This window comes from Lynx canadensis, chromosome D2 (assembly GCF_007474595.2).
Source record: "Lynx canadensis isolate LIC74 chromosome D2, mLynCan4.pri.v2, whole genome shotgun sequence".
Taxonomy (NCBI): Eukaryota; Metazoa; Chordata; class Mammalia; order Carnivora; family Felidae; genus Lynx; species Lynx canadensis.
In genome coordinates, this window is record NC_044313.2 from 64924856 (window position 1) to 64947897 (window position 23042).

General features: G+C 40.2%; 1 protein-coding gene across 1 annotated transcript in view; it reads right to left on the minus strand.

Moving 5' to 3' along the window:
- Positions 1-15861: 15861 nt before the first annotated feature.
- CDK1 (cyclin dependent kinase 1) overlaps positions 15862-23042 on the minus strand; it is a 32015-nt gene continuing 24834 nt past the window's right edge. Inside the window, exon 8 of the mRNA XM_030335165.1 lies at positions 15862-15979. Coding sequence (XP_030191025.1) covers positions 15959-15979 — 21 coding nt within the window. The 3' untranslated portion in view covers positions 15862-15958. The remainder of the gene's footprint in view (positions 15980-23042) is intronic.

The following is a 23042-nucleotide window of genomic DNA, read 5'->3' on the forward strand; positions in this document are numbered from 1 at the left end:
AAAAACTGAATAAAGTCTGTAAATTAAGAAAATAATAATGTCTTAACGTTCATATTTTTAATTTTGATCATTGTGCAACTTGTGTAAAAGAACGTTCTTGTTTTAAAGAAATAGTGAACAGGAGAAAGGTGTCATTTCTGCTATTGATTCTCAAATGGTTCAGAAAACAATATGAGAGAGAAGAGAGAGAAAAAAGCAAACAAGCTAAAATGCTAATATTTGGAATCTGGGGAAAGGAAATTCGGAAATTCTTTGCATTATTTGTGCAACTTTTCTTTTAGTCAGAAATTATGTCAAAACCAGGAATTAAGAAGGAAAAAAAGTTTACTAAATGAATCTGTAAGTAAATATTTGCTGATACCCCACCTTCTCCAGCTTCTGGGTTTAGACATTAGAAGGATTAAACAGGAAAAGGCAGTCTCTTAAGGTTGTTATTATATCCTTATATTGCTTTCAGGATTTGTGTTAAAAGTGCCTCCAGAGTTCACCTCCCTTTGTCATATCGCTTGAAAGGGCCTTTAGAGCCCTGAAATTGAGATTTTTATTGCATGGACTCCAAATTATTTTGTTTCTACTTCCATGTGGTGGGGGAGGATCATTTGCCAGCCTCTAACACGGAGCATGGAGAGAAAAGAGTAACTATGAAATGACTCTGGGAAGAAATAAGAAAGGGACTGCTGTCCACTCCGAGCGTTAGCCATCAGAAGTTGGGACAGTTGCGGGGCGGGGCGGGGGAAGGATGTGAACAGAAGCCGCTTCTCCAGCCGAGGACGCTCTGGAGGACAGGAAAGGGGTGGGACCCCGTATCAGTGATTCTTTGTTCCACTTCTCTGGTCTGAAAGTGCTTCGCGTGTGGCTTCGCTGCTTTCAGGGTGAAAAAGGAGTCCGGGCCATCTAGGATTGGCTGAAATGTGTGTGGTTAAGAGTCTAGCCTTGTTGTGTAATTAGAAGCAGATCGTGAGAGTGAGCGAAGGGCTTTTTTTAAAACAACACGCCTGCAGCCTTTTCTTAACAATTCGACTCTGCAAAGCTGGCTTCGGCCGCCTCCCCCTAGTGGTCCTGAGCAGGATCGCCGCGGCCCGAGGAGCCATTGTGTCTCTGGCTGTGCCTTTTTCTGTTCAGGACCGCGTGGGGAGCAGTGGTTTCTTGTTTGAAGAGCAGGAGTCTTATAAATTAGCTAATCTTACCTGGGGTGAGGACATTAAAATCTAGAGAGGGTGAGGAGATCTCTTGAGAGCACAGGTGCATCAGTCAACTTGAGCCCAGTCCAGAACCCCCTCCTAGGACAACGGGGGAGCCCACTGTCTTCCCAAACTTTGTGAAAAATCCCAAAGCCATGTTTAGAGAAAATCAAAGCCCTTCCCCATTACTGTGGGCCACCTGCAGAGCCCTGAGCACCCCACCCAACACATTTCCTACTGTTCTCCCAGGCCCCTTGGGCTACCCCTGCCCTGCTTTAGTTTTAGTATGTGTAGCAAGCATCACTGCCTGACATTAGATTCTGCGTCTATGTATCTAGAGGTTGTCCGTCTACCACCTTAGAATATAAGCTCCATGAAGGCTGTTTCTTCTTCATTGCCGTCTCCCCAATGCCTGTCTCCTGGTAAGCGTATTAACTCCCCATGGCTGCTGTAACAAAGTGTCACAAACTTTAAAGCAACAGAAATTTATCCTTTTACTTTTCTGGAGGCCACAAGTCTGAAATCAGTTTCACCAAGCCAAAACCAAGGGTTGGCAGGGCCATGCTCCTTCTGGGGGTTCTAGACGAAAATGAGCCAGTCTGTGTCTCTTGTCAATTCTGATGGTGACTGGCATTCCTAAACTTGTGACTACAACCTTCAAGGCCAACATCTGCAAATCTCTCTGTTGATTCTCACATTACCTTCTCCTCCGTGTGTGGGCATCAAATCTCCCTCTATCTCCCTCTCTTCTTTTTTTAAGATTTTATTTTTAAGTAATTTCTACACCCAATATGGGGCTTGAACTCACAAACCCTAGATCAAGAGTCACATGCTCCACTGACTGAGGCAACCAGGCGCCCCTCTGTCTCTCTCTTATAAGGATCCTTGTGATGGCATTCAAGGCTCCCCAGATAATCCAGACTAATCTTGCAAATCAGGAAATTGAGGTCCTTAGAGGTTAATCGAGTGCCCGTAGTCAGATAGGCAGTAATCATAGCTGCAGGATTTGAACCCAGCCAGTCTGACTGGAGAGTCCTCCCATCACCCTGTGCAGGAGTCTGGTGGGTACTTGTACTCTTGGGGTTTGTGCTTATGAAGTAGCCTTCACTAAATCCTATGCTGGACACTGCAGGGATACAAGGAGATCGAGGATTGGTCCCTGTCCTCCAGGATATATCCATTTATTTGTAAAGAAGGCATAAGTCAGAAAATGGTTGCTCTTGTGTGGAGAAGTGCTTGAGAGAGCGTGAACAGGCTACTGGAAGCTTGTGATGTCATTGCTTAATCTGGTGCTAGTTACAGTAGTGTGTGAAACACTTTGTAAAAATTCATCACTACACACTTGTGATTTATGTACTTTTCTTTGTGTATATTATCTTTTGAAGAAGACATAAAAATTTAGAAGGCATAAAATCAGAACTCTGGGAAAGGTAGGACCTGCAAGAGAAGCCATAAGGCAGTCTCTCTGACAGCCCTGGATGTCCAGGCCATTCCCTAGCCTTCAGGCTAATTGCCTGGCTAATTAAGGGCTATGAGGTAGGAGAGTGAGGGACTGAGATTTTTCCAGGGCCTTTCCTACCAAAATTCCCAAGGTGAGCTCACCTCAAACTCAGTTTGGCTATAAAGTATCTTAAGTAACATTCTAAAATGTTGCCAATAAGAATGAACTACACCCCCCACCTCCAACACACACCAGAGAAGTCTACTATCTCCCAAATTTGGAAAATCTTGAGCTAAACAAATTTAGATTCCTTTTCTATTACAGGACTTTGTCAGAGCCTTTACTATATTAATGTAAACTATAAGCCTTCAAGAGGAGACTTTCTTGCATTTTTCCCCAACTTAATTTATTTTGGAATACTTTGTTTCCTTAACACTTTCAGGGTTAATGTTCTAAGGAACACATTTGAGGAAGTGCTATTGTAGAATACTGATGTTCAGACCCATATCATTCAAAGACCACAGAGACTGAAAGTCATCTTTCAAAGCATTCCTTATGGTATTTCTAGGTTATATTCGCTGTCCCTCAACAAGCCAGGAGGGTTGGTTCAAAAGAGCAAATGAAATATACCATAACCTAAGTGTCTGGATAAATGATGGGGACAGAAGACACCTGGGGAGTGGAGGAGGGTTGGAGTGCAAAGGGAAAAAATTACAATGACTTGAGCTCCAGGTTATCCTGAAAAGTTGGGAGTTAAGATACTTTTAATTGCAATGAATTGCAACCACGGAGTGGTTTGGTTGAACAAAATGACTATTTACTATAAGGATACTGGGCTTTCTCTGGAAACCAAAGAGAGGATGACTCCGGACCTCAAGGGCAAGTTGGACCTGGATGCCATCAAAGCTCCCTCTCTGTCAATGCTCCTCAGTGCCCCCTTCATTCTTACCTCTCCCCGGACACCTATGTTTTTGCTTCTCAGTTGGCAAGATGGAAACTATGGTGACCAACAGTTCCAGAGTCTACATTGCCACTGTTTGGTCATCTGAGGAGAGACTCAACTAACTCAGTCCCAAATTCCTGATGAAGGATTGGGGTCGGGCTGCTAGCCACTGCTAGAACACTGGGTGGTCACATCGCCTGCCAGTCACGCTGTGACCATGTGGATGGAAGGATGCATGTGGACACCTGCGTATGAGGCGGGAGCCCAGCACACCATCCGATAGACGGCTCTTCAAATCCAAGGGTTTCTTGTGTATATAGTTGCTTTCTTAAAGCACCTTCTTGGTTTCTACGTTCATAAAGAAATATAAATTTTTTGGTGACTCGGGAACTTTCAGTTCTTCAGAATCACAATCCAGAACACCAGCTCGCCTCTACCAACCTGTAGATGTGACATATGGAGGGGACACTGCAGACTGTTCTAGCTATATGTGAAAACCATTTTACCCAAGTAACATGAAAGGAGCTTGCATTTTAAAAAAAATGATTTGTTTCCTTCCCCTAAAATTTGAGTCTGTGAAGGGAAATTTGGTTAATTAACAATAGTTGTTTTTGGAAACTTGTTCTTTGAAGCTTCACTGGGCAGGATTTTGGCTGTTGTCAGCTACTATATCCTCCATATTTAATGCCATCGTTCTGAAATAGATTGAGTTCAGAAGTATTTTTCTCTTGCTTTGGAGATTTTGCATACTGGCCCAAATGGGTTTTTATTTTCCATTTTAATTTATACAGTATAAATACAATGTTGGACTTCTTTGGAGTTAACAGTTTCACTGTGCAGATGTTTCTTGAAAGCCTTTTGAATTCATAGTGTTGGTTTTAAAAACATTTTTTTTATTAGCCTGGATGCCTGCCAGGAAAAAAAAAGTACTATTTCATTTTGCATAGAACTGTAAGATTCTTTCCTTGCTCTTTCCCCACCCCCAGCCAGCTACGTGATTACTAGGATTAAAAAAGCCATAGTGACATCTTGTGGTCAACCACCAGAGACACAGCACAAAGGGGTCATGGTGGGATGACAGACGTGATCTAGTTTGCTCTCCCACAAGTATTTCTTAATTTACTTTATTTGCTTTTTATTTACCATTTGGCTCAAGTAAATCACCCTAGATTTCCAGGTTGTTTTGCTTTATGGAAAATCTCAACTTTGCCCCCATAAAAAGGATAAACACTCTGTGTTCTGGAAAGGAAAGGAAGGCCATAACCCTTGCTTTTTGTTGGGCCCCCTGTAAAAATAGTGTTGCGCAAGTTACTCAGTAATAAGTCTGAAAAATATTCAAATCTTTTTCTTAAAAAATGGACAAAAAACAGTGTACAATGATTTTAAGCGCTTTCATTTATTATTCTAAGCTTTCAGAAACTAAGTGATTAGTTCACTTGTTTAGTATTTAAATGAAAACATTAAATAATAATTCTCTGATCTTTATGTCCACTCCCTAACTAGTGTCAGTGGAGACATCTGCTTGCATAATGCTTGACTTTTTTTGAATTTTTTTAATGTTTACTTATTTTTGAGACAGAGTGTGAGTTGGTGGGGGAGGGGGCAGAGAGAGAGAGAGAGAGAGAGACACAGAATCAGAAGCAGGCTCCAGACTCTGAGCTGTCAGCATAGAGCCCAACGTCAGACTCGAACTCACGAACTATGATATCATGACCTGAGCTGAAGTCAGATGTTTAACCGACTGAGCCACCCAGGCACCCCTTTAATTCTTGACTTTTAAAAGCAAAATATACCAAATATTATGCAGCAATAAAAAATTATATTACCAGAAATTTCATAAAACATAGAAGAAAGAAATGATCTAATGTTAAAAAAACAAGACACTAAATTATTAAAGTATGATCCAATTACATATCGGTGTGAATATGGGTGTTCATGTCTACACAAGTGTGGATGTAAATGTCAAAATCAAGGTCCATGGAGGAGGGTGTAGACACAGAAATAAGCCCAGAATAATATACTAATAAACATTTTCTGTTTCATGTCATTATAACTAATATTTATTTTCTTATGTTTTTCTCCATTTTCTATTTTTTCTTAAATGAGCATATGTGAAAGATCATAATCAGGAAAAATATTCAGCACTTCTTCTTAAGGATCAAGTTTCTATTTGTTTATGGTTAAAATATCTCCATTTGAGGATGACACCGAAGCATGAAAAAAAAATTCCTGTGAAATGAGATGCATGTCAATGCACTGAGATGAGAGAACCTGAGTGAGTCACCAGACCAACAGCAAGAGTTGAAATACTTGCAATTCCAGAAACATAAAGGCCTGTCCTTTTAGGTGCCTTCTCTGTGGAGCTTAGGGAACAGGGCCACTCTCTGCAGGAGAAGTTTGCCAAGGCCTTGAGAGAAACTGAGTTTGTCTTTGGTACAAAATGTGCATCAAACTATTCACTACATAACGTATGCCAGGTGCTGTGCTAGAATCGTGAAATATACTAATTCTAACACTGAGAGTTCTGCAGGGTATTTATAAAGGTGAGAGAAGTGCTAGATGGAGAAATTAAGTGCCCCAAATCACACAATTGGCAGGCTGGGATTCAGACTCAGTCTCTTTGGACTCTAAAGCCCTGACTCTCACCATCCTTTTCAGCACATGGAATACTCCACATAAACCCTTAGTGTCTCAGCTCTCTGGAATCACAAGATCAAATTGTGATCGTCAGCCACTGAAACGTACCGAGAGGAATCCCTGGCAGGTACCCCTCAAATTCTTGTTAATGGTAAACACCTACATGCATCTGCTTCTCACCTTCCCATGGAAGAATCGGTTTTCTGCTCTACTCCCCAGGAAAGAGTAATAATTACTTCTGGTTGCCTCTTCTCCATCACTCACTCAAACCCATAGGCAGAATGGTATTATATCTGATTTGTTATATTTGTGAGAGTCTGACATCCATTGGATCACTAAACAAGGGGCAGGACCTCTGCACTGTAAAGGTAATATAAGCCAGCAGTCCCCTCTATGTCAATGTGTTATACAAAGCCAATAATATATTATCTTCTTAAACTTTATTAAATAAGCTGATTCTGAAGTTTAGATGGAAAAATAAGCAAGCAAAAGTGGTCAGGAAAGTCCTGAGAAAAATTACCAGATTTTTTTCCAAATCAAAAATTAAAGCCTATCGTAAATCTATAGCGATTGAAAAATGTATAGTACTGGGGCGCCTGGTGGCTCTGTCGGTTAAGCGTCTGACTTCAGCTCAGGTCATGATCTCACAGCTCGTGAGTTCGAGCCCCGCGTTGTGCTCTGTGCTGACAGCTCAGAGCCTGGAGCCTGCTTCTGATTCTGTGTCTCCCTCTCTCTCTGCCCCTCCCCCACTCGCACTCTGTCTCCGTCTCTCTCAAAAATAAATAACCATTAAAAAAATGTATAGTACTGATACATGAATAGAGAGATGGATGAAAGAGAGTATAAAGTCCAGAAATAGACCTAAAAGCATCTGGAAATTTTGGATGTGATAAATTTAATATACTTTAAAGATAATATCTCAAATCAATGGAGAAGATAGAAAAGATTCAATTAAAGGCTTTGGGTCAACTGGATGGCCATCTAAAAATAAAGTTGAATCCCATACCTTATACCTTATACCAGGAAAAATTCCCAGTGGTACAAAAATGTTAAGAAAATAGCATATTACAAGTGATACAAGAAACAATGGGAGAATTATTTAATAATCTCAGAGTGCAGAATATCTTTATATTTATGACATACCTAAAACACAAAAGTCACAATGTTCTGTAGGAAAAATAAAGACAAATAGCAGAACTGGAAGGAAAAAATATTTCCAATAGAAACCATGCTGGTTAACCTAAATGTATAAAGAATTTCTAGAGACCAATAAGGAGCAAACCAATGACCCAACTGAAAAATAACCAAATGATATGAACAAACTGTCCCCAGCAACGTAAAACCTATAAAAATCGGTTGAACATCACTCACAGTAGGAGAGATACATACACTTTACGACTATTGAGAAGTATCATTTTGTACCTAGTCCCTTGGCAGAAATCAAACTTCTGTAAGAGACTGTGTTGGTGGGGGTGTGGGGAGGCAGGCATTTTCCTATGTTGCTGGCGGAAGTAGGAATTAGAACAACCTCTGTGAAAGGCAATCTGCAAATGTACATATCCTTTGACCCAGTTATTCCTCTTCAAGAATTTATAGAACAAAAGATGCTCTCATATGCAAAATGACTTACATCATTGCAGCGAGAAGTTTAAATAGCAAAAGGCTGAAAACATCAACAGAATGTTGGTTAAATAAATTATACTACATCAGAACACTTGTACAGCTATTAAAAAAAAGATGAAGCTCTTTATGGGTTGATATAGATAATCTCCAAGATATATTGTTAAAGTAAAATTCAGGACTTAAAATAGCATGTGGAATGTGTTATCTTTTTTACACATCAAAAAAGGAATATGTGTGTGTGTGTGTGTGTGTGTGTGTGTGTGTGTACAGTCTATCACTGGAAAGAGTGCTGGCAGTGGTTAGTTAAATATCCAGAAAGAATGGCCTCTGAATGTCCCACATGATACCAAGGCTGTGCTCTCCACCCAAAGGCCAGGGGACACTAATGGCAGAGATGTGTGAATGATACCCTCAGGGAGACCTGAGCACTCCTTAAAGTGTCCTCCAAAAAAAGGGGTGTTCTTTTCAAAACATATGAACTTTTATTTTTATCTTAATTGATACAAATTTGCCATTGTAGTCAATAATACATTTACATTAGTCTTTAAATAAAAATTATTTCTTTTTCCACAAGAAAGACACTATATGGAGCTGAGGTCCCAGACACTCAGATATCTGAGCCTTCTCCCCATTTTGGCAGCATCAGAGAGTGCCTTGAGATCCATTCTCAGATGTTTATTTTATGTTTTAAGTCTCTAATTTTTCTTTCATTTATTTTTTGATAATGAATTTTTTATTGACATATAATTGACTTGCAATATTATATTAGTTTCTTGTGTGCAACCTAGTGATTCAACACATGTATAATTGTGAAATGATTCCCATAGTAAGTCTAGCTACCATATGTTGCCAAAGTTAATACACCATTATTGATTATATTCCCCATGCTGTACGCTACATTCTCATGACTTACTTATTTTATAATGGGAAGCCTGTACCTCTTGATCTCCTTCATCCTCTTTGCCCTTCTTCCCAACTCTCCTCCCCTCTGGAAACTACCAGTCTGTCTCTGTATGTATGAGTCTGGGTTTTGTTTTGTTTTTTAGATTTTACATATAAGTGAAATCTATGGTATTTGTCTTTCTTTGTCTACCTAATTCACTTAGTACAATAACCTCAAAGTCCATCCATGTTGTTCAAATGGCAATATTTCACTATTTTTTGTGGCGGAGTAATATTCCACCTTATTGTATAATGCTACAATGAACATAGGAATGTATGCATCTTTTCAAATAAGTGTTTCATTTTCTCCAAATACTAGATACCTAGATATCAGTTCAGATAGATGCACAAAAGTGAAATGCCGGGTCATATGATAATTCTATTTTTCATTTTTTGAGGAACCGCCACACTATTTTCCACAGTGGCTGCACCAATTTACATTCCTGCCAACAATGTACAAGGATTCCCTTTCTTCCTCCACATCCTAGCCAACATTGGTTATTTCTTGTCATTTTGATACTAGCCATTCTGACAGGTGTGAGGTGATGTCTCATTGTGGTTTTGATTTGTATTGCCCTAAGGATTAATGATGTTGAGCATCTTTTCATGTATCTTGTCCATCTGTATGTCTTCCTTGGAAAAATGTCTATATAGGTCCTCTGACCATTTTTTAATCAGATTGGGGTTTTTTCTGTTATTGAGTTGTATGACCTTTTTATATATTTTGGACATTATCCCATTATTGGATATATGAATTACAAACATCTTCTCCAATTCATTAGCCTGTTTTTTTGTTTGACTGATTATTTCCTTCACAGAACAGAAGCTTTGCAGCTTGATGTAGTCCCATTTGTTTATTTTTGCTTTTGTTGCCCTTGCCTTTGGAGTCATATCCAGAAAAAAAGAAAGAAACATTATTAAAGACCAATGTCAAGGAGCTTAACATCTATATTTTCTTCCAGGTGTTTTATAGTTTCAGGTTTTATGTTCGGGTTTTTAATCCATTTTGAGTAAATTTTATGTATGGTGTAAGATAATGGTCATTGTTTTGCATGTACCTGTCCAGTTTTTCATCACCATTTATTGAAGATTGTTCCTTCCCATTATATCCTTGCTTCCTGTGTTGTAAGTTGACAATATATGCGTGGGTTTATTTCTGGTCTCTCCAGTATGTTCCACCGATCTATGTGTCTCTTTTTATGCCAGTACCATACTGTTTTGATTACTATAGCTTGTAGTATAGCTTGAAATTAGGGAACGTGAAACCTCTGGCTTTGTTCTTCATACTCAAGATTGCTTTGGCTATTTGGGGTCTTTTGAGATTCCATACACATACAAATTTTAGATTTGTCTCAGCTCTGTGAAAAATGCCAAAGGAATTTTTATAGGCATTGTATTGAATCTGCAGATTGCTTTTGGTAGTATGGACATCTAAAAAAATTAATTGTTCTAATCCATAAGCATAGAATATCTTTCCATTTATTTGTATCTCCTTCAGGGGGCTCCTGGGTGACTCAGTCGGTTAAGTGGCTAACTTCCACTCAGGTCATGATCTCAAGGCTTGTGAGTTCCAGCTCCACATTGGGATCTGTGCTGACAGCTCAGAGCCTGGAACCTGCTTCAGATTCTGTGTCTCCCTCTCTCTCTGCCCCTTCCCTATTCGTGCTCTGTCACTCTCTGTCTCTCAAGGATAAATAAACATTAAATTTTTTTTAAATTAAAAATAATAACAATATTTGTATCTCTTTCGATATCTTTCACACATCTTATAGTTTTCAGTGTACAGGTCTTTCACCTCCTTGGTTAAATTTATTCCTAGGTATTTTATTCTTTTTGATGCAACTGTAAATGGGATTTTTAAAAATTTCTCTTTCTGATAATTACTTGTTAGAAACAGAACAGATTTTTGTATATTAATTCGTATTCTGAAACTTTACTGAATTCATTTACTAGCTCTAACAGTTGTTTAGTACTCTTTAGGATTTTAGTATCATGTCATCTGCAAATAGCAACAGTTTCACTTCTTCCTTTCTAATCTGGATGCCTTGTATTTCTTTTACTTGCCCAATTGCTGTGGCTAGGACTTCTAATACTATGTTGAATAATAGTAGCAAGAGTGGACATTCTTGTCTTGTTCCTGTTGTTAGAGGAAAAGCTTTTAGCTTTTCACCATTGAGTATAATATTAGCTGATAGGTTTGTCATATATAGACTTTATTATGTTTAGGTACATATCCTCTATACCCACTTTACTGAGTTTTTATCATAAATGACAGTTGATTGGCAGTTGTCAATTGATTTTTCCTGCATCTATTGATATGATCATATGTTTTTTATCTTCCATTCTGTTAATATGGTGTATCATTTGATTGATTTGCAAATGTTGAATCATCTTGTATCCCTGGACTAAATCCCACTTGATCATGGTGTATTTTTAGTGTTTTATTGACTTTTATTGAGGATTTCTGTATCTATTTCATCAGGGGTATTGACCTATATGTACGTGTTTTTATTTTTGCTTTGTTTTAAATTTTTTGTAATGTTTATTTAGTTTTTGAGGGAGAGAGAGACAGAGTGCAGGTGGGGGATGGGGCAGAGAGAGAGGAAGACACAGAATCAGAAGCAGGCTCCAGGCTCTGAGCTGTCAGCACAGAGCCCGACACGGGGCTCGAATTCACGAGCTGTGAGATCATGACCTGAGCCGAAGTCAGACGCTTAACCGACTGAGCCACCCAGGCACCCCATTGTTTTTGGTTTTTCTGGTGGTATCCTTGTAGGGTTTTAATACCAAGGTAATGTTGGCCTCATAAAATGGGTTTGGAAGCGTTCCATCCTCTTCAATTTTTTGGAAGAGTTTGAGAAGGATGTATTAAATTTTCTTTGGATATCTGGTAGAATTCACCAACATACTCACATCTTTAACCTTTGTATGCTTGATATTTCCTCCTGAATTCCAAATAACAACAACTACAAAAAATGAATTTGCTGCACACCAGGCAATTTGATTAAATGCTCACAGCAATCCTAGGATGTAAAGATTATGACTATCCTCATTTTTTAAATGAAGAGAAGAGGCTCAGAGTAGTTACATGTTGCCCAGCATTACATAAGCTAAAAAGGAGAAAGGCTGAAATTCTACCACAGATTGATCAGACACCAAAGATATTTCTTTTTCTCTGTATCTAACAACATTCAATTCTCTCTACACTGTTCTCAATACCCACTTAGGACTGTGTCTGTATTTGGTTCTCTTTCTGGTCCTTATCCTTGACATATTAAACCTTATGCATTCCTCTGGGTACAGTGGCTACAAATTCTAGTGGTTCTCAAGCCGAGTTGTACATCAGACACTTGGGGAGATTATAAAACACACCTATGTCCAGAATGCATCCCCCAGTTGCTGTTTTAACTGGTCTAGGATGGAGATTAGGAATCAGAATTTTCAACCCCTTACCTCCACTCCAGATATGTTTTATTCAATTCTGTATCCCTGGTGCCTAGTAGGCATTCACTAAATGGCAAATGAATGAATAAATGGATTGATGTATGAGGGATGAATAAATCGTGAACTTTAGGGTAAGGTAGAAGCCAAAACTAATTTTGACAATAAAACAAGAGCCGTTTTGAAAGACAGGCTAGGTGGAAGTTGATAAATGCAGAGTCATTTTGATCTCCTCCGGAAGGCTGGACAAGAAGGAAGCTGCATCCATGTAACCCCGTCCAGAGCCCCACACAATGGAAAACTATAAATAGTGGCCCTGATCACATGAGCGTTATGTAATACAAGTTTCACAGAACACGGCTGCCTTTATCACTCAGGCTTAAGTTGCACTGAAATGGAAACTCAGCTGATGCCCTATGTATTAATTTCTCCAAAAGATGAAAGTCTCCAGCTTTTTCCCAGACCATGTTCAAGGCAGATTGCTAGGGCCTTTCTTGCCAAAGAACCCCTGCCATCTTCGCAGATAACAAGGAGGCAATTTCAGCAGAAGAATTATTTTTATTTGCAAAGATAGGACCAGAATTTCCCCTGATCAAGTGAAAAGGCAGTGCATATCAGGTTTTCAGACACTTGGAAACACAGGGTCACAAGGTCCAGAGAGGAGTTAGATATGCAGACTTGTGTGTATGGTTCCAGAGAGGTCACCCTGTGTGTTCCTCCAGTAGAGATTTGCTGATCATTCGAAAACCTTTTGCAAAACACACAAATCCACTCTGTGCCACTTAACTCTATTACAAGGGCTTGTCATCTTCTATAAAATGATAGGGAACCCTCTTTGCCTGGGAAAGGAATCCCAGAGCAACCCTTGAATACACAATTTATTCTCACTGCTTAGTAAGGGGGACTTGAAAATAAATTTTTCCATGAGGCAAAGGCTAAGTATGTGATAGTAAAGACTCATACAATATTCTCCTTTTCCTCTTTGATACACAACTAGCCCTCACTTCCCTGTTCTTGGAGTTGGGCAGGGCCACATGACTATGTTCTAGCCAACAAAGTATGAGAAGTAGGTGTGCCACGTCCAGACCTGGCCATGCACATTTCTCCATGTGTTTATTGACCTCTGGGCAGCTGGAATAGAGATGCCTCCTAGGGCAATTCTGGAAACCATGAGTTAAAGACACTGGAGCATGGCAAGTCTGGATCCTTGAATGACTGCCTTTGGGAAAGCTGTCCTGCGTTCTTCCTTCTCATTACCCAGTGCTGCCATCACAGCAAGAAATACATTTCGAGGGGAGCCTGGGTGGCTCAGTTGGTTAAGCATCCCACTCTTGGTTTTGGCTCAGGTCATGATCTCCCTGTTTGTGAGATCAGAGCCCTGAGTCAGGCTCTATGCTGACAGTGCAGAACCTGCTCGGGATTCTTTCTGTCCCTCTCTCTCTCTCCACCCCTCCCCTACTAGTACTCTCTCTCTCTCAAAACAAATAAATAAACATTTTTTTAAAAGAAACAAACATCAATTGTGTTTGAGCTATTATACATTATAGGGTCTGTCTCTTCCAGCAGCCAGGCTTCCTTATCTAGTTATAGATGTCACCCACATGTCATGACTCTAGCATCAAGGAGAGGAATCCTTCATTTCTTCCAAAGAAGAAAAGATCCCTCAGAACGGCCTACCCAAAAACTATTTTGCCAGCCTATCTTTGCCCTCAGGAGGCCCCAGTGATTGATAAGCTCAGATTTCTTATCTGAAGCCAGGTGTGGATGCTTGCAAAGATCATCTGGTTTATATCTAATATAGATGAGCTTTTCCAAATTCCATCTCAAAACACATATTCTATGCATGGACTTTAGTAAACACCAGAACCAGAAGAAAAGGATACTTCAAGTAAAATTCATAATATGCTACGGATGGATTTCTGGAACAAACAAAATTGAAATTTTTATCAAACCGATCACATGTCAAAAAGATAAAAAAGAATCTGTCTTTAAAGATCTTTCTGCAATTCAAACAATCACAAACCACATTCCCTAAGTACTTTTTGAATTATCATGGACTAGTAATCCTTTTAGTGAAACGAAACGTGTATTTTGCATAAGCTATCAATGATTTCAATGATATCCAAGATGCAAGCTAAGGTGGAATGGAGAAAGAAGAAAATGGAACACTTAGACAAAAGTGAGAAATGATCTACAGCCCAGAAATTCACCATGGTACAGCAGAAAGGATTTCTAGGCCAGAAAGCAGGCAGAGTGGTCAATGTACAGACACTGGGTTAATGAGAATTTACACTTGTCAGTGAAGCTGGTAGAATGCTCTGGGGCTGACACATGGGGGGCCCTGCTGGACATCTGTTACCAAATGTAAGTGTCTGGCAACAGAAGAGGTGTGGGAACTCAAGAAGTCCAACTGATTTTTCTCCAACTCCAGCTAGGTGAGGAACAAGGAGTGAAGGGCACTTATTTGGGAAAATAGGTGAAAAACAATTACAGAAGAGCTCCCACAACAAATAAAGTGGATTCTCCGAGTGTGAGGGGGGAAAAGCAAGCTCTTAAAACTCAGGATCCTGACAGAAAGGAAGAGCTTATTCAGTGAAGAAGAAATCTATCCCTCCTCTGTCTGAGACACAGTCTGCAGGAACTTACTTGAACTTTACCACTCCAGAAACCTTGTGTAATACTCTCTTTAGCCATCAGGACAAATGTGAATTCAATGACTTTGGAAAGCTGCCCAAATGAAGCTTTCAGCAGAATTTTATATACTTTGGGAAAGGAGAGCCAGTGTAGCTGTGGCTTTAGAGCAGTGAACCCCCACTCTTTTTTTTATTTATTTTGAAAAAGCAGGCACATGGACAGAGAGAGAGGGAGAGAGAGCACAGGGTTAGAGAGAGAATCCCAAGCAGGCTCCTGCACCATGAGCACAGAGCCAGACATGGAACTCGGACTCACAAAATGTGAGATCGTGACCTGAACCAAAATCCAGAGTTGGATGCCTAACTGACTGAACCACCCAGGCACACCAAAACCCCAAGTTCTTGACCATCAATAAAATACTACTGAGTATATATGTGTATGTATTGATTCACAAAGTATGTATGTGAACTACCGTGTATAATACTAACACGTTATATATCACATGAAACATATTCCTGGTAAAAGAAATGTTATAAGGCTACATGAAAATAGTATCTTCCTGTACCCTAAATGGGTACACCATGTTGGACGCCATTACCTTCAATCCTGGTCCTAGAAAAGAGACCTTATCTTCACAAGAGTGATTTGGTGTCAAAAAGAGATGAAAAACTCTTGGCTGGTGCTTTAGCTAAGAGACACCTTTACAGAGCTGTCCCCAGTTGTGCCTAAGTGGAAAGTGTGGATTGCATGTTATCTATTGAAGTCTGTTGCCTGAGTAACCAGAAGAATCATGTGGAAACAGAGCTCCTTAAGGGAATAACTCATGTTTTATTTATCTGTCCTCCTCTAAGGGCTAGCAGGGTGTCTTACACTGAGGATAGGCTGGGTACTCAGTGACGCCTGTTGAATTCAAACATGAATGAGTAAATGACTGAACAGTTGAGCGAATATGCGAAAAACATTTTTAAGCCACAGGAAAAACACAAGTAAGGTATAATTCTCACTTGTCAGTGAAATATCTCCATTACTGGGAGAATGCACATCTTCTGCCTTGCCTTCAACTCAGTTGAAGTTTTAACTTCTCATCAATAGCTCTTCTTCAAAGGCCTTCAGGGTCTAGGCACGTACCACCGATGCCTGAAGACCAAGTAAAACAACAGGGACAAGTGGTTAACTGGAAACTGGCAAAATGGAGCATGCATAATGTCTGCTGAGGGTGACCATTTTTACCTCTGTTAGGCTAAGTGTTTTCCTCTCTGGGTGTCCAGGGGTTTTGTCACGTGTCCCAACTACATTATTAACCTAAAGAGATCTGGGAATGTAGGGTGTTTCTTCCTCTGTCCCCACAGTGGTCTGACGGAATAAAAACTAGACTTAGGGTCCAAACCTTAGGCCCAAACTCTCCAATGCAATTAGCTAGATGGCCTTTGACAAGGCATAGCCTCTGTGATCTTCAGTTTCTTCAGGTAGCCAATGAGAATAGCACTACTTGCCTCAAAGGGATGTTCGGAAGAACAAACAAGACTTTTGCAAACTGTGATAATGTGTATAAATGTAAGGACTTACAGGTAAAATTAAAGTAGTGAATAAAATACCTGTTGAAATGCATCAAATAGATGATGTAATTCTATACTCTAGGCACAGAATCGATGTGTCTCTATTTAAGACTCCTTTTAAAAATAACATACACAGATGGGCATTTGGGTGGCTGAGTCAGTTAAGCGTCTTACTCTTGATTTCAGCTCAGGCCATGATCTCATGATTCATGAGTTTGAGCCCTGCATCAGGCTCTGTGCTGACGGTGAGGGGTCTGCTTAGGATTCTCTCTCTCCCTCTCTCTGCCCCTTCCCTGTTTGTGCTCTTGCTCTCTCAAAATAAATAAATGAACTTAAAAAAAATTAAAAACTAATCTAAAATAAAAATAACATGTAGAAAAAAAATTTTAAAAATAGAGCAAGTTAACACACACATCAACACATTACATTGTTATCACCAAGGAGCTTGAAAATTTTGAACATTTATGATTTTAAGGTAAATAAGCAAGCATTGATGAATGTTTTTCCACTTAACAGCTTAAAGTGTATGTTTATTGTATTTGTGTTTTATTGGGACATGTAATACATCTATTATAAAATATTGGGTCCTAAACACTCTAATAGTTGTCACTGAAATATTTCTGGGTAGTAGAATTACTCTTAAATTTATTTTCATCTTTGTGCTTTTCTCTATTCTCCAAATTTTCTTCAATAAACACAACATACAACCTTTTTTTTTTTTTTCTGATTCTTAAATATTTTAAAAAGAAAAAAATACCACCCACGGACTGGTGGCTGACCAGAGACCTTTTTTTTTTTTTTTTTAAGTTTATTTATTTATTTTGAGAGAGAGGACAGGGTTGGGGAGGCAGAAAGAAAGAACAGAGAAGGGGAAAGAAAATCCCAAGCAGGCTCTGCACTGTCAGCACAGAGCCCTATGAGGGGCTCAATCTTACAAACCATGAGATCATGACCTGGGCTGAAATCAAGTCAGAGGCTTAACCAACTGAGCCACCCAGGCATCCCTGACCACAGACTTTTAAAACTGTGGTAGGAGATATGATAAAGAAAAATTATCAAAATGACAGTCAATTTGTAGGAACAATCTAATTAAATTAAAACGTGATATAAAAATTCTTTATCAAACACTTCTTAGATCTGTTTTTTTGTTGTTGTTTTTTTAATGTTTATTTTTGAGAGAGAGAGACACACACAGAGTGCGAGCAGGGGAGAGGCAAAGAGAGAGGGAGACATAGAATCCAAAGCAGGCCCAGAGCTCTGAGCTGTCAGCACAGAGCCCGACACGGGGCTCGAATTCACAAACTGTGAGATCATGACCTGAACCCAAGTCAGACACTTAACCGACCAAGCCACCCAGAGGCCCCGTAGAGCTGTTGTTAAAAACAAAAAACAAAAAAACAAAAAACTGTATAATATTCCACTTTGGTGTAAAACAGGGAAGTGTAACAAGATACATTCATCTTTGCTTGAAATGATAGCGGGGAGGATGGCAAGGAGTGTGAGATGTAGGTTAAACATCTGACTTCCACTCAGGTCGTGATCTCACGGTTTGTGGGTTCAAGCCCTGCGTCGGGCTCTGGGCTGAGAGCTCAGAGCCTGGATTCGGCTTCAGATTCTGTTTCCCTCTCTCTCTGCCCCTCCCCACTCACATTCTGTCTCTCTCTCTCTCTCTCTCTCTCTTTCTAAAGAAATGAACCAACATTAAAAAAAATTTTTTTAATAAAAAATAAAGAAGCAAAACTGTGTACTTTTTGTTATATTGTTTGACTTTTTTAAATACCACATGCAAGTAATAACCATTCTAAAATACAGGTTTTATAAGAGCTCCTAACCTTTGTTCTGGGGAGCCAGTCCTCACAGTGGGTTTGCTGCCATTGCCAGCAGAGAGATAAATGTGCCGGCCTGTGTGGCCAGGGAAGCACCAGACTGATCCTGAGCTCAGTTTCTTCAGCCTGCTGAGGGGTCGCGCTTGGAATTATCAGCTTCCTGTGGCAGCACGAGGCTCCGAGGCTCCGGCTCCACACTGCCTGTGTGTTCTCTGTTCCAACCCAGCATGGCTCTTGCTTGCCAGTTGGCTACATTGAACATAGTTGGTTACATTTCAGAAACTTGCCCTGTCCAATAAACTTTCCAAGACAGGCTCAGTTTATTCAGGCTTCAGTTTATTCAGTATAAACTGAAAGAAACTAGGCTTGTGTTCAACTGAGTCTGAAGTACATTTGAGGTAGAAAAGCCTGGCAGGTGCCCCCCAGTGAAGCCATGCATTCTCCATGCTCCAGCTAGGGTCTGCAGCAAACACAGCCTCATACCTCCTCTTTCGAGTCCATCCATGAAGTCTAAAGGGGAACACTGAACTATGGTTTCTTGACTAGCTGGCTGCAAGCCACTTCTCTGCACATGCCCTGTCTGGGGGATTTGGGTTGTAGAAGTTTGCCAACACAAGCAGTCTGGTAGTCCAACTTAGCTCATGACTGGTGGATCTTGTCTTATCAGTGATGTTCTATGCCGCTCAGAGAAATATTTGTGAGAACTACATTAAAATTAGAAATTGTGTTAATGAAGAAAACCATCCACTGAAAAATGTTAAGATAAGACAAAGAATGGGAAAAAATATTTGGCACACACGTAACCAACAAAGAATTAGTATGCCAGCATGAGCAAGTCCTATAAATCAATAAGAACCAAACAATCTAAAAATAGGTAAACAAGCAATTCACCAAAAGGAAAATCTGGATGGTCTATAACATACTGAAAGAACCTCAGTTTCAAGAAAACAAAACTAAAATTTCGTGGACTATTATTTCAAACCAATTAGATTAGCAAAATTTTAAAAGTCCAACAATACTTAATATTGGTTACTATTATAACAATGGGAACACATACACTGTTGTTAGAAATATAAATTGATAGGGCACCTACCTGGGTGGCTCTCTGCTGTCAGCGCACAGAGCCCACTTTCAGAGGCTCTGTCTCTCTCTCTCTCTCTCTCTCTCTGCCCCTCCCCTGCACTTTCTCTCTCTTGAAAATAAATAAACATTAAAAAAAAAAAAGAAATACATGGGAATGCAAGCTTGTGCAGCCACTCTGGAAAACAGTATGGAGGTTCCTGAAAAAACTAAAACTAGAACTACCCTATGACCCAGCAATTGCACTACTAGGCATTTATCCAAGGGATATAGATGTGCTATTTCGAAGGGACACATGCACCCCCATGCTTATAGCAGCACTATCAACAATAGCCAAAGTATGGAAAGAGCCCAAATGTCCATCAATGGATGAATGGATAAAGAAGATGTGGTGTATACAATGGAGTATTACTCGGCAATCAAAAAGAATGAAATCTTGCCATTTGCAACTACGTGGATGGAACTGGAGGATATTATGCTAAGTGAAATTAGTCAGATAAAGACAAAAATCATATGACTTCACTCATATGAGGACTTTAAGAGAAAAAACAGATGAACATAGGGGAAGGGAGACAAAAATAATACAAAAACAGGGAGGGGGGCAAAACAGAAGAGACTCATAATATGGAGAACAAACTGAGGGTTACGGGAGGGGTTGTGGGAGGGGGGGTGGGCTAAATGGGTAAGGGGCACTAAGGAATCTACTCCTAAAATCACTGTTGCACTATATGCTAACTAATTTGGATGTAAACTTTAAAAAATTAAAAAATTAAAAAATTAAAAAAAATAATGGATAGAACAACTTGACAGAAAGTCAGCAAGGAAATTGAAAGGTAAATGAACTACACTATAAACCTACTAGATCTAACAGACATTCAGGAATTCTTCTGAAGTACACATGGAACTTTGTATATGCCAAAGATAATTGAAAACATATATTCACACAAAAACTTGTACATGAATGTTCACAGCAATATTATTCAGCATAGCCAAAACAGTAGAACCACCCAAGTATCTATCAGCTGATTAGTGGAAAAACAAATACTTTTTTTATAAAATGGAATATTACTTGTCCATAAAAAGGAGAGAAGTACTAATGTATGCTACAACATGGATGAATCTTGAAAACATTATGCTCTGTGAAAGAATCCAGACACAAAAATCCACAATATATGATTCCATTTATATGAAACATCCCGAATAGGAAAATCCATTGAGACAGAAAGTAGACTAGCAGTTGTCATAGGCTAGGGTAAGGATGAAATGGGGATGGCAGCTTAATAGATGCAGAGTTTCTCTGGAGGGTGACAAAAATATAAAAATGCACATTAATGATGGCTGTATATCACAGTGTACATACTAAAAACTCCATAGATTATAAAGTGTTTAAATGTGAATATTATGTTCTTGTGAATTTTATCTCAGTAAAAAATAAATTTAAAAACTTAAGCAAAGAAAAAAAAAGAAATATAAATTGGTGAGGGGCATCTGGGTGGCTCAGTCAGTTAAGCCTTCTATTCTTGATTTCTGCTCAGGTCATGATCTCACAGTTCATGAGATCGAGCCCCAATTCTGGCTCTGTGTTGACCGTGCAGCCTGCTTGGGATTCTCTCTCTCCCTCTCTCTCTGCCCCTTCCCTGCTCATGCTTGCCCTCTCTCTCTCAAAATAAATAAATAAACTTGAAAAAAAAAAATAAATACAAATTGGTGCACCCAATTTGGAGAGCAATTTGAACATAAGATATACATGACCTACGTATTAGGATGTAACAGAAAAACAAAAACTGTCCCAAGTACTGAAACAGAAGGAATTTAATGTAAGGAATTGGTTCCCTGGGGCCTGAAAGCATTATGTCAAAGAGCAGTGAGGGGGCACCTGGGTGGCTCAGTCGGTTAAGTGCCAGACTTTGGCTCAGATCATGTTCACAGTTCATGGTTCGAGCCCCGCGTCGGGCTCTGTGCTAACAGCTCGGAGCCTGGAGCCTGCTTCAGATTCTGTGTCTCCCTCTCTCTCTCTGCCCCTCATGTTCTATCTTCTGCCTCTCAAGAATGAATAAACGTTTAAAACAAAAAACAGCAGTGAGGCACCACCACAGGAACCCAACAGGAGCCCACTACAGACCCTGGGGCTACGGAGGTGAAGGAGAGGAGCTACCGAAGACCAGGGGGCAGGAGCTGCGTGCGTGCTGACGGCTGGCAGAATGGAAGGGACCCAGTCCTAGCAAGAGGGAGATGGACATTCTCATTCCTCTCTCCCCACCTTCCCCACTCTCTCACCAGCGCCTCCCACTGCCTAAACCGGGAAACAGGCAGGTGACACGGGATGGGAGGCGGGGCCATGGCACCCACGTGGATCAGGGCCTGGAGACACAGAGCAGAGGAGGGAAGGATAAGGAACAAGTCTGCCAAAAACAAGACAAAAAGCAAAAACACCCAAACCCCAAACCCTTACACACAAGCAGATGGAGACATATACAGTAAAACTTACAGTGACACTGTTCATAAAAGCAAAACATGAGAAACAAGTCTATTAAGAGGAGAGGATAAATTGTCGTAGAGTCACACAATGGAATATTCCACAAAAGTGAGAGCAAATGAACTATAGTTACATTCATCAACATGGATGAATCTCACAAAGCCAAGCAAAATAAATCTCATTCTTTAATATTTATATAAAGCATAAACGCATGCAATATGGCAATGATGATTATAGACAGACATGTTATATAGGGATAAAGAAAAGTTGAAAAAGTATAAACACATCTTCTGGGGAAAGAAAGGGAGATGTGAACAGGAAGAGATCTGAAGGTTTCATATGTAATAATGACGACACTGGGTGATGGATACATGGGGCAATGTATATTGCTGTTTATAGTTTATATAAAAGTATTTCATAATAATTACATTTAAGTGTTACAGAAGAGCTTGAAAGAATATGAGCGATGTGGACCTGACTATTCTAAGCGGCAGGAGACTCCATTATCTTGGTTTTGGAGGCAGGGCTGGGTGCCATTTGGCAAGACCCGCCCGAGAAAGCCCCTGCCAGCTGTCTCTACCCGCTGGACCCCATCCAGTTAGGTAAACAGTCAGTCCTTGCCCCTGCAAGCTCCAGACGTGCAGGGGCACCGTCAGTGGTACTCTCCTGACTGGTCGGTAGTACTCCGGGTAGAAGTCACGCCCCCCTGTCTGCTTGTTTTCTCAGGCCTCAGCCAGGCACTTGTTCTGTGGCAGGAGGGCAAGCAACATGTTCCAGAGCTCTTCAAGGGGTCACTCTGCACCCCTCCTTCATTAGGCCTGGGTTAGATGGTAGCATTCCCAAAGCACGGCACAGCTCTCCAGAGTCACCATCCCCAGATCTCTCTTCCCCACTCTAAACCTTTTTAGTTCTCTTTGACTAGATCTAAGCAGGGCCAGCTTCACGGGTGTGTGACCTGTGCAGTCACACAGAACCCCGCACTTTAAAGGGCCCTGTGCTTGGTTTAATGCTCTGCTGTTGCCCTGTGGAATTTTTTAACGATTTTTGAGCAAGAGGCCCACATGTTCATTTTGCACTGGGCCCTGGAAATTGTGTAGCTTATCCTGGGCCTAAGAGCTGTGGGACAGGTTCCTACAGCCATTTCCTTGTAAACCTGCATACCAGATATGGTAGTTCTGACAACTCAGATAGCTGATAACTATCTTACTGGTCTAAGTCACAGCAGGCAGCAAGAATCCCATTCCTATGGCCACTTCACTTAT